Below are 12,069 nucleotides of genomic sequence, written 5' to 3' on the forward strand. Positions count from 1 at the left end.
TCTTTTAGAACCTGAAGAAAAGCAACAAACTTCCTCAAACTTCATTTTGTTAGATTTTCTCCCTCTTACAGTTAAAATTCTTCCAAGAATCTCTTCCCATGTCTTTAAATTAGGCAAAACTCAATTTTCTTCTGTCCTCTTTTTATCTTTCCTTTCATAATATGGCATTTCTCCAAAATATTGGAATCAGATTTGTAGAAAAATGTCAGGCAGTAGAGCCAATAGAGCGAAAGAAGAGCAATGAGCCAGCATGTCTCGGGGCTGCTCAGCATATTCCTCTCTCCTGGAAGACAAGGGAAATAGATCACTGCAGGTGCCAGAGAAGACACTCTGCAGTGGATCTCTGAATGACCTTTGCACATAAGCCAACAAAGCCTGAGTTTTTATTCTGACCCATATTACACTCTATTACACATAGTACTTTGAGTACTACTGGTCTCTGTTTCCTTTCCTGAAACGCATGGATCTTTTATATCATAATATTTGAATATAAGTTAATTTATATTTTTGGAAATAAGTTTATTTCGATTCAAATGACAGCTTGGCTACTGCATAGCTGTGTAATGCTGGGCAAGTTCCTTTCCCTGCCTGGGCCGTAGTTTCCCCACTGGGAACATGGAGATCAAAAATAATACTATGGTGTTGGTATAGGTAGGCTGTGAAATGTGTTTGAGATTGATTATGCAGATAGAGTAAGTATGTAACAAATCCAGTTTTCTTTTTGTAGAGGGATGTTACAAGGATCATTTAATCCACAATTTAATGCTTTCCATAAAATTAACATAAGTGCCCTGTCCTAGATAAAATTTAGATGTTGTGGCTAAGAATAAACTAAAAATAAAGGCCAGTCATGATTGTTCTAAGTTTCTCAGGGGGAAAAAAAGGCAACACACACCATCTATCCATAACATATCCCTTAATGTTTGGAGGGATAACCATGGGCCACAAAATAATGCTTCAGTCAACTATACACCACCCACACAATAGTGGCCTCCCAGGCTACTTTGTACAGGAAAAGAACGGTTGTCATCTTGCTGCGTGTACAGGCATGCCATGATGCTTACACAGGGTTGGAATTCCCTAGGGACACAGTTCTCGCTTATGTTTCCACCATTAAGGAGGACAAGCCTGCATGTACACAGTCTTTGGGTCTCTCTCCCACAGGTCATGCTACCAACTTGACAGACCCCTCAAAGGAAGTACGCATGCGGAAGGGGACAAGTCTTTTTCTACATTATGAATTTTGAATTTTATGACTTTCTAATAAGTATACATTGGGGATTTAAAATTTCCATTGCCCAAACTGACAGGTCCTGATTTACCAAATCCCAGCACAAGATCATTCATCTGTGATCCAGAAGCCTAACTAAAATAAGGCCTGCCATGAGGAGTTAAGAGACTGGAACTATCAACATATCAACTAGACATCATCATATTCAAACTTCTGATCTCCATGATGTCATTGCAGAGTGTCATAAAGCCAATGCTTAAATATCATAGAAAATGGTGTCTGCATGTAACATAAACTGAATTTAAGTTTAGGCCGTAATCTTCTCCTAAGCTAATGTGGAAAGCAGGCTAAGCAGAGTGGTTCTGTAAACAGCTGTAATGCAAGCAGAGTGCGCTTTCATTTGACTTCTAAAAGAAATCTAGTTCCCACTGTCGATCATAAATCATAATAATTAGGTATTTTAAACACTGGAAATTGTGATGAACAGAACTATAGTGTCCTGCCACTCCAAGTATAAGGCAAAAGTGTAGTATCTTCATAACCAACTGTACTTTAAATGATAATACTCGACTCTGCCATCATGCAATCTCTTTTTGTCTAAAAATAGAAATGAATAGCTACCCAATGTAAATATCTATCAAATTCCACACAGTTGGTGAAGTTGTTGTAAAGGAACCATTTTGTGTATTCATAACCCAAAGCATATGTTACTGGAATGGGGTGGATTATTTCAAAACTGTGCTTAGCTCTTGCTTTGACGATTAGATTTTATGCCTGGGTAATTACACTTTAGAATCAAAATGAATTATAAATAAGATGTATAATGGATTAGAGGCAACGGGATGTGGAGAACATGTCAGGTATCTTATTATGAGAGACCAGCTTTTATCTCCATAATCTCCCCACTAAATCCTCACTGTGAACAGTGTCTGTAAATTGGATCCTGAGTGGAGCTCACAGGACACAGACAAAGCTGTGGGCACACACGCTTATGCAGATACATTCTAGGTTTTTCTTAGTTTCTTTCATTTTCCTTGATTTAGTTTGTTTTAATTCATGTTTTCAGATAATGGCAAGTCATAAAATCAATGCTAAAGTGTGTTTTACTCCTTTTAAAAGCCTCTAAATCCCAATACAAGCATTGAACACAAAGTATGTAGAGGTATGTAGTTTATACTGAAATATTTTCATGATCTTCCAATATTTTTTGTTGAAAAATGAAGAGACTAATATTAAATATATGGAGAGAAATGGAGGACATAGCATCTTTTTTCTCAAGATACTTGAAGGTCAATCTTAATTCTGAATATTTCCTATAGGAAAATTACCTTAGTGAGTTAGAACTTTCAGAATGCCAACCTTATAGCTCAGGTAACTACATAACAGTAACTATATATAATAATAATGAGCTCTGTGACAGTTAAGGGATTTGGCCAAGGTCACACAGTTTTCCAGCAATGCAGTCACATAATGAAACAAAATTCTATCTTTTTAGAAAAATTGAAAGTTCTCTCTGTCCTGTATGCTTTCATCTTTCATGCTTACTAAAGGTTTGTCCATTTTTTATGTGTACGTTGACTCATTTTCCAGCCATATACTGTATATGTTTGGAAGGCTTATGTAGATAAGTGTAACAGTTTGCAGTATGTAAAAATAGATGCACAAATCTACATGGGAACTAGAAAAAGACAAGATCTCCTGGGTAAATTGGGAGCATGGGGACCTTGGGAGAGGGTTGAAGGGGAGGGGAGAGACAGGGAAGTGAACAGAGAAAAATGAAGAGCTTGATAAAAATAAAAAAAAAATAGATGCACAAGGGAAACTAATACTTAAGAAAGAGATGGGTTATTTGTCTATTTATGATATAAAATTGACTTATTACAATGAATATCACCTTTTAAGCAGAGGATGGAGCTACTTCAAGGCATTTCAGTCACCCTATGAAGTTGTTATTTGAACAGTATGGAGCTATATAGTGGTGGCTAAGTCGAACAGCACTGAGTTTACAATTGGATTTTCTTCCATGAATTTTCTTTTATATTAATCCTTGAGATGATTCTCTCTGCAAAAACCCTAGGATCAGCAATAAATCAGCCAAAGTGCTTGAAGTGGTGGAGTGAGGTAGGAATCACAATATTCAACTTCTAATGTTCTTTGCACATCCATTTCATTCTTAAGAAACATGTATTCGATACTTTAATTACATTCACTTATTTATTCATTAATTTGTGTCTATGTGCTTTGGTAGGTGCATAACACAATGAGTGCATGGAAGTCGAAGGGCAACCTAAGGAAGTTTGCTCTTTCCTTTCACCATACTAGTCCAGGGAATTGAAGAAAGTCAGGTTTTGAAGCTTGGCAGTGCATCTCATCAACCCATATTCAGTATTTCCAAGATGTATTTTAACTTTGACTTGGAGTCATGCATGCCATTCTCAACAAAACTTCCAGATCGTTATTTACAAAATAAGAGGACTAAACTATTTGTACTAATAGTATCAGTACATGGACCTATAATTAGTTTATGTGTCGTAGCAACAACTCTTAATGAGTAACATTGACTACAAATCAATGATATGTGTGTTAGGTTCACAGCTCATACAATCTTCATAAGATTCTTAAGCTGTAGGAGGAAGAGACATCAATGATATCCAGCTACCATGCAGACAGTGTCGCTGCGTAAATGAACGGAAGACGGAAATTATAATAAAATGTTCAGCTTTAATTAGGGAAAGACTCACAGAACCGAAGTTCCAGCGGAGAACAGGAAAGCAGAAGGGGCGGCTGGGAGCACGCCCGCAATCTTTATAAGTAAAAAATATCCTTGGGGGACCCCGCCCCCTGATTGGCTGGGTCTCCCCTACAAAACAGCACCAACTAATGTGACTAATGAGAAAGAATTTGGGGTGCAGCAAGTGCCAGAACACTCTTTAAGGACAGGCATTAAACTAGGGCTCTACAGAAGGCCAGATGTGGAAAACCAGATGTGATATCATTAGTTACTCAGAGAGTTGAGTGTTTACCATGTCTAGCCTAAAGAGGTTGAGAAGCCTATGCAGGCACTAGACCATGATAAAGTTTAGGTTCAAATCCAGCCCAGTTCCTTATCTCTCCCAACTTTCCTAAATTGTGGTATTCCTTTTACAACTTAATATTTGTAGAAATTGATTACACTACCAGATAGTATTCGAAGGAATATCCTATCAAAAAAAGAAATGTTTTTAAAATTGTAGTGACTGAATGATAATAGCATTGTTGGAATAAATTTATGTCCCTTTGAGAAGACTATGTTGAATGTAACAGCTTGTTATTTAGTGCAGAAATTTTGTCTGTTCTATATAAAAACACTCTCAAAACAGATATAACCATATCTTATAATCACTGAAGTTTAAATGCCTCTAACTGCTCAGAAATGTTGCCAAGACGATATGTGAGTTATAACAGACCAGTCTTTTGAAACACTCTCATCCCCCAAATGTGACCTCGCTTACAAATCTCTTCGTTTTTATTTTATCAGCTATTTCCCTGCTGTTGTGATTCTTTACAAGGTAAAGATTCATTATCATGTTGCCCCCGTGTTACATGCTGCATGTGAAGAATCAAGTACACAGACTAAGAGTATGGAAGTCAAGTGCAAAGGGGGTTTGGGAAGGACTCCCTTTTGACTCTGGAAGGGAGCTGAGCTTAAGCAAGTTGGTGACGGCTGGCTTACCTCACAGGACATTCCTGTATAGCCGGGAGGGCAGTCACATCTTTCTATCAAGTGTGCTGGTGGGCTTGCTGCAGTTACGTGTCCTGGTTCAGCTACTTCCATAGAGATTTCAGAAATGCTAGAAGCAGAGAGCAGAGTCCATGATCACACAGCCACATACAGCCTCTCAGAACGACTCAAGCCTTAAGGAAGAACCTCCCAGGATTTCTGCCATATAGAGAAATTCTTTTGCTTTCTTGTTTTCAATGAACCAGAATACATATATTTATCAAGGCAAGGTGATATTATACATTGTAGAAAGGGGCCATCAAGCTAATAACTACACTGTTTTGAAGCTGCTTAGATTCCAGGGGCTCAGTTACCACATCTGATTACTATATTTTTATTTCCTGTAAGTCTGAGATTATGTATTAGGAAAATATCCACATAAATCCTAAGGAGTTTAGTAGATTGGATGTCAGCTGTCCTGTTGAGAAGTTATTATAAAGATTTTTTTACCCCCCCTCCCCCAGTTTTTAAAATGGGAGTAGTTTCATGCAGACATGGCCAATTAATTAGACATTTATATTCATTCAAACAGGCAACCCAAGGTCACTCTCTCTTAAAACAGCTCCTGTAGTCACAAGTGAAATTGCTTTTAATTTACTACTTTCTTCCTCTGGAGCCTCTGGGTGTCCTTTCAAGAACTTTGGACAGCCTACTAGAAAACAATGCAGAACATGAGCTAACCCTGATCTTTAAGAGGATAAAGAGCTCTCCAAATTAATACTTTATTAGCTTCATTTAGCTAAATCCTTCAAGTGACTTAATTCACCCATCCTATTGGTGAGAAAGAAAATAATATATCCCCAGTGAATCCACTGGTACCTTTTCAATTATTTGAAATTACGTGTTAAAATATATATGCAGTCCATAAACCCTAACTATTTCATGACTGACTAACTGCAACACGAAAATGTTCTGCAAATAAACTTTTAAGTGAAACACTGAATGGTTTTGCCTCAATAAAAGGCACCTCCAGTAGCTTAAGGAGGTTTAATGATAAACTTTATAACAAGCATAGGTAAGTTTTATTGAATTATGAATGCCCATGCTGGTGTCACGAGCATTTTGATCTACTCTTGGGAGCCTTTATGAAACCAATCTTGGACTAAAATGTAGATTTTGCTTTCTCCTCGTTAGAGTAGCACAATGGTTATGAGCTATAAACAACCACTCCTCTCTATAAAAGAAAAACTTGTTGCTTATCTGAGCAGCCTTCTCGCTACTGAACCCCAGTGGGACTCCATAGCTACCTCAGGAAGATACATGCATCATCTGACCTTCCTTCTCTTGTGTGCCTGTGTATAAGATAGCAGTGTTTAAAATTCTAGAGACTCCGAATGCTGGCAACAATAAATAGTTCTACACAAATGTTTCCCAGGTGATTAGAGGAGCTCACATGTGGGTGAAAGGTTAGAGAGGTGAGGTGGATAGAAGTGTAATAGCTTTGCTTGTGTCTGGATATGGCTTCCGTTTAAGTGGGTGTTGAGTTTTAGAAGTTACTTCCTTCAAACTACACATGTAACTCTTAAATTCTGTTTCAAACACTGCTACGGCTCCTGCAACAATAAAGATGATGAATTATATTTTCCAGGGTTGGGGTCATTCTCAAGTTTTTAAACTTTTGTCAGGATTCCAATGTCTTTTATTTTATTTTATTTTATTTCGAAATGTCCACCTGCATGCAAGAAGACATATATGTTACAAAAGCATGGACAGAGGAGCATGCTCAAGAATGAAAGAGACTGCGCTAACTTGGCCTTGGCTACTCACCTTTGTGTTTCAAGGTCAGTGGTCTCCATAATCTTACGATGGATTCACAACACTACAGTTGTTAATATGCAACCCTCATATGTGCTGTGCTTAAGTTTTGCCTTGTGCATTAAACTTTCCATGACTAATGTAGGTTAGAATATTGTTCTTATGCTACTTATTTTAGGGACAAACTATGGTGTCTTCTACCAAGTGACCAGAAGCCTTCCTTGGTTTGTTACAAAGTAGCCACTGGTTGATTTCTCCTCTGATCTCTTCCTGACCAGCCCTGTAGACACCAAAACACGAACTTAGCTTGAGTACTTTCTTTTTTACTTTACCGGCTTTGTCTCACGACATTTCCATAAGTAGCCTTGATAAGAATATAGTGAATATCATAGAGTATATCCAAGAAGTCTTCACGGGTCACGGTTCTAGTGATTCGAGGATCATCACCATAATATTTCCATTCTTTCTGTAAATAGCAAAAGAGTCTGTTGCGATAAAACTGAATTTAAAAAGAAAAGCATCAGTATCTTTACACCAAACAACTACCAAGCTTACCTCTGTCATTTCGATTTCATGCCTTGTCAGCTGGCCAATGAGAGGGGCAGCCATATACCTGGTGATGATTCTAGCATGAGTAGGAGTCCCACCTCGAATGATAACTTGAGGTTTGTAGGTTGAGAAGCCTGTCTCATCCCGAGCCTCAAAATAGATTGCGTACTTGAGTTTACCTCCATAGGCCATCAACTGAAAACAAAATAGAATAAAAAGAGATTACTTAGGTAACCCCCCAAATGACCTGACTCCTAAACCTTGTTTTATATTCTTCACTTGTGAATTCAGGGTTATTTTTACCTTTTTTCCTTCAAATTGTTCTGGCAGTTTCCAGTAAAAAGGCTCCAGATGGAGATCTTGCCTGACTTCATCCATCTTTGCAACAATCTCTGGGTGCTGGAAAGCGATGCCTTTGGTGGTTGTGTGCTGCAGAGCCTCATCCACCAGAGGCAGAATGGTCTGTTCGTCACTCAGGGTCACCTGTGAAGCACAAATTTCAGCGGGAAGCTGAATATGGAGATGAAGCATCGTTTTAACGCTAAGTATTGAGACGCGCCTGTCTGAGTTCCTGTCCCCGCTTTGATGAGTTGTCACAGGGAAAAGAAATGAGACATGGTGAATGAAGGCAGCAGGGAATAACTGTTTGGAAATGACTTGCATAATAAAACTCAGAATCTCTAAAAAACTGCAATACTTTATTACTAATAAAAGTTGAAATTATTCTGGAGAGATAAAGGGAAATAAAACTCAAAATAAGCCCAATCCCAATGCTAACAATGGGCAATTTCTGATGGCTAATTGGAAGGCACACAGCAGGCTGTGGTTTTGGGGACTGTGTTAGATGACAATCCCACCCCAACACCTCCTTCCTCCGGATGTGGCAGCTTACCAAACCAGGACACCAGGCCTCCCTGGCAGGGTTTCCAGTCTGCACTTGCCATCTATTTCCTTATCAACAGTAACTGAACAATCTGCTAGGGAGAATTTAAAGGAGGTGTTTATACCAACTGTCTAATGGCACATGGAGCCTTTACCATTTCTGAACACACACGGGGGACAAGGTTACTTAAATGTTTTGCCATTTCCTACTACCCCTCAGGGCCTGACTGAAAGATTCCTGCAGGAATGAACATTATACCATTACACGGCTCAGCAGCTCCTTACTCACCCCCATACGGAGCAGACCCTTTGCTTCAGAGCACTGAGTAGTAACGCCGAAGCAATAGCAGCTGCTGCAGCCAAGTGGATTCTTGGCATCAAGTCCATATTTGCCAGGGCGGCACCTGTCACAGTGGATGCCCTCTACATTCACCTGAAGAAAGAAGAGGCTCCTTCAGCGTTCCTTATAATGTTGTAGGAGAAATCAGCTTAATAACGAGAAATAGCAACACATTTCTTTTCCATTTAGCAAGGTAAAACAAATGAACAAAGAGTATAAGACTGATACCTCAAATGGTATTTATAGCTCACATCCCTGTCGGGATTTCTTGGACCTTTAAAAGGTACTTGGTTCCTAAATGCACCTGTTACTAAGGAAGCTGCATGCTGTTGCTGAGATCTAATGGTGCATTTCCGATGACTCCTCTGTGAGCAATAAGAATTTCAAAAGCAAAGGTAACCAATGATTTCTAGCTATGAAAAAAGCTAGGAAGCTAAAACACATTTATGTATTTACTCTAATATTATACAAATGCTATAGTATGATATATATATATGCAACATACAGCAAATATAACATAAGGCTGTAATAAAGTGCGCATGTATGGGGCATGATAATCTGCTTAACTAGGGCCCTTCATGCAGAGGCTCTTGTTTTCTGAAATTCAAGGCTACTCGCTTCCCAGATTTCAATCTGCCATTTCCTCTGGATTTCTTTGCATAGACTTTGTCTTGAGAAGCTATGCATGACACTGTTTTAACCACATTTTTCTTGGGATTGATTATTTCCCAGAAACATATAAGGCAGAAAAAATCCCTCTTACCCATTTTAATTGGCTGTTTTTCTACATCATTTAGCAGTATTAATGAGGACAGAAATTTGCACATAGTTAGCCACTGTTTGTTCTGTCAGGACTCATAGGTGATGGAATTTTACTGAATCTCCATAACAGTAAATATGCTAACGTGTGCAGTGACTGCGGATTAACTTCAGGAGAAATGGTTTGAGATAAGCTTGGTTATCAGCAGTGCTTTTCCTCTGACTGTGCCTGAGAGCCCTCCCTGCCCACTCCATAGACATTTATTTATGCAAGAAGAACACAGAAGAAAAATAACTCCACTCACTGTAGAAATGACACACTGTGTACTGACTGGAAAACGAGATTGTGTTTGGGCTGAAAGGGAGTTCTTGAAAACTGGAGCGTATGCCATTGATTGTACATCAAGGAAATCTGTGTCTGGCCATGAATGTTTGTTTGTGTTGCTTAATGAAGCAAGAATAAAACACCGAATGATGATGAAACTGAGTAATGGACTCCACAGTGAATGAGGTTTTCCTCACAGCGTTTCAGCCCCGCGTACCTTACAGGTGCACTGTCCTGTTTGATCGCTGCAGGAGCATCTCGTCTCTGAATCACAAGTGGTGGCATCTGTTCCTGGAAGGAAGCATTCACAGAGACTGCAGTGAGGGTAGTTCCAGTGACCTCGGTTGCACTCCGAGCATCTCAAACCAGAGAATTTGGGATGACAGTTGCACTGGCCTGTGTTTACGTTGCATTGTGAATCCAAGGACCCCACTGTGCTGCAGTTACAAGCCTGTGCAAGGGAGAAAAACAGCAACTGTTGACACAACTGCATAGGAAACATCTTAAAATTTTAATCTTAATGTTTCTATTCCACTATGCAAATATGAACCATATAATAAGCTTTGTAATGCCGGAGTGTAGTCCTTTGGGACCCATCGGTGAACATAGCATTAAAAAGTTTCCTGCATGGAGAATAATACATGGTAATCTAGAAACTACAATGCTGTGTGATAAGAAAGAAAATGTACTACTCGTTTTATTTTATTCTAAGCTATCTTAAATTACATTATTAATTTTGCGTGCGCACCCAGGTGTCTCTATGTGTGTGCACCCATGTGTGTCTCTGCATGTATGTATGCATGCGTGCTTACCAATGTGTGTATACACATGCTCCTGTAGGTACATATGGAAGCAAAGGTCACCCTCAAGTGTCATTCCTTAAGTTCTACCCTCCTTGGTTTTTGAGACAGTGTCTCCTACAGGAGCTTGTGGGCTTACAAACTAGGCTATCTCTGCTGTGAGTTCTGGGGATCAAGGTTAGGGCTTTCTGCTTGTGCGGCAAGTGCTATGTTGACTGATTTAGCCCCTCAGCCTGGATAGACAAGTAGCCTTCTGTCTTTTCCTTATTAAGTAGGGAAGAGGCTGTAGGAGGAATTGCCCTGAAGAGTTAGTTTCGGGCTAGTGCTATGCTCAGTGGGTAGAGAGCAGTGTTAGTGGTCAGGCCTGATGAATCCATCCTATAAGTGCTAGTGGCCAGGCCTAATGAATAGATCCTACAAGAAGACAAGAGGGAACTGACTCCTGAGAATTGACCTCTGACTCCTGAGCTCACGCTTTGGCACATGTGCACCTGTGTGCATGCACACTCACTTAAAAAGAATCCTTGCCGGGCGGTGGTGGCGCAACCTTTAATCCCAGCACTCGGGAGGCAGAGGCAGGCAGATCTCTGGGAGTTCGAGGCCAGCCTGGGCTACAAAGGGAGTTCCAGGACAGGCTCCAAAGCTACAGAGAAACCCTGTCTCGAAAAACCAAAAAAAAAAAAAAAAAAAAGAATCCTTATAAGGGTATCTTAAACTACTGATATGAAGTGTAGCTATTATTATATTACAAACATGGTTTCTTTCTTTTTGAGCTGGATTTTACTTTCCATTGATTTAATTACACTAAGCACAACATTAAAATAAGAACTAAAAGTATATATAACCATTCCAAAAAAACCCAGAAACAAACCTTTTTTATATTGTATTCCTTCCTAATAAATATAGGAGAAATTAAATTTAATTAAAAATTTAAATATAAATAAGCTATTTAGAGTTGATTATGTGCCTGAAAATATATGAACATTTTATATATATATATATATATATATATATATATATATATATATACACACACACACAAGAAAGAGGGAGAGAAGAGTAGGGAGGGAGAATTTCAACAAAAGTGTAGATTCTCAGGCATTTATCCATGTCTTCTGGGAAAAGTTGTCAGTGTGGATGTTTAATGATGACTCTAGATGTCTGATTCACAGTAGATGGAGAGACATCCTTCAGAGCCTGCCAAGAGGGTTAATAAAATCCAGTTCCAAAAACAGACTTAGGTTTCATTATTTTTTCTACTTCTTAATCTGGTCTGTCTACTTTAAAAACACACAAACATTGCATTTTATAATCAACGCATCATCCATCATAACGATCAAGTAAAAGGCAGGACCTATGGTCCCGAGTGCACTAACACTTGTTTAGTAGAGCAGTTAGATATTCCAACCTATGCTTCATTTACACCTACCACTTACTAGCCATATAGCCTGAGTCAGGTTAATTCACTTCCGGATGCATCCAATTTACCTATCCTTAAGAAATGATACAGTGACCTCCTCATAGAGATGCTGAGATGAGCAGACACACTGGATGGCACACATTTTCTATGGAAGTAGTTTCTTGTTATTATTTCACGGATAATGAAAAAGAGGTTATAGGAGTCTTTTAAACTTACACAGTCCCAATAGAGTGACAGGACATGAGTTT

At 39.0% G+C, this 12,069-nt stretch overlaps 1 protein-coding gene across 2 annotated transcripts in view; it reads right to left on the minus strand.

Annotated features, from left to right (window-relative positions):
- Lama2 (laminin subunit alpha 2) overlaps positions 1–12,069 on the minus strand; it is a 603,732-nt gene that overhangs the window by 179,358 nt on the left and 412,305 nt on the right. For both annotated transcript variants that reach the window (XM_057755686.1, XM_057755676.1), the window contains exons 23-28: positions 9,819–10,052; positions 8,467–8,610; positions 7,599–7,778; positions 7,302–7,490; positions 7,079–7,212; positions 4,944–5,061 (exon numbers count right to left, since the gene is read on the minus strand). In XM_057755686.1, the coding sequence (XP_057611669.1) occupies positions 4,944–5,061; positions 7,079–7,212; positions 7,302–7,490; positions 7,599–7,778; positions 8,467–8,610; positions 9,819–10,052 (999 nt within the window). The remainder of the gene's footprint in view (positions 1–4,943; positions 5,062–7,078; positions 7,213–7,301; positions 7,491–7,598; positions 7,779–8,466; positions 8,611–9,818; positions 10,053–12,069) is intronic.

The sequence above is a fragment of the Chionomys nivalis genome, chromosome 2 (genome assembly GCF_950005125.1).
Source record: "Chionomys nivalis chromosome 2, mChiNiv1.1, whole genome shotgun sequence".
NCBI lineage: Eukaryota > Metazoa > Chordata > Mammalia > Rodentia > Cricetidae > Chionomys > Chionomys nivalis.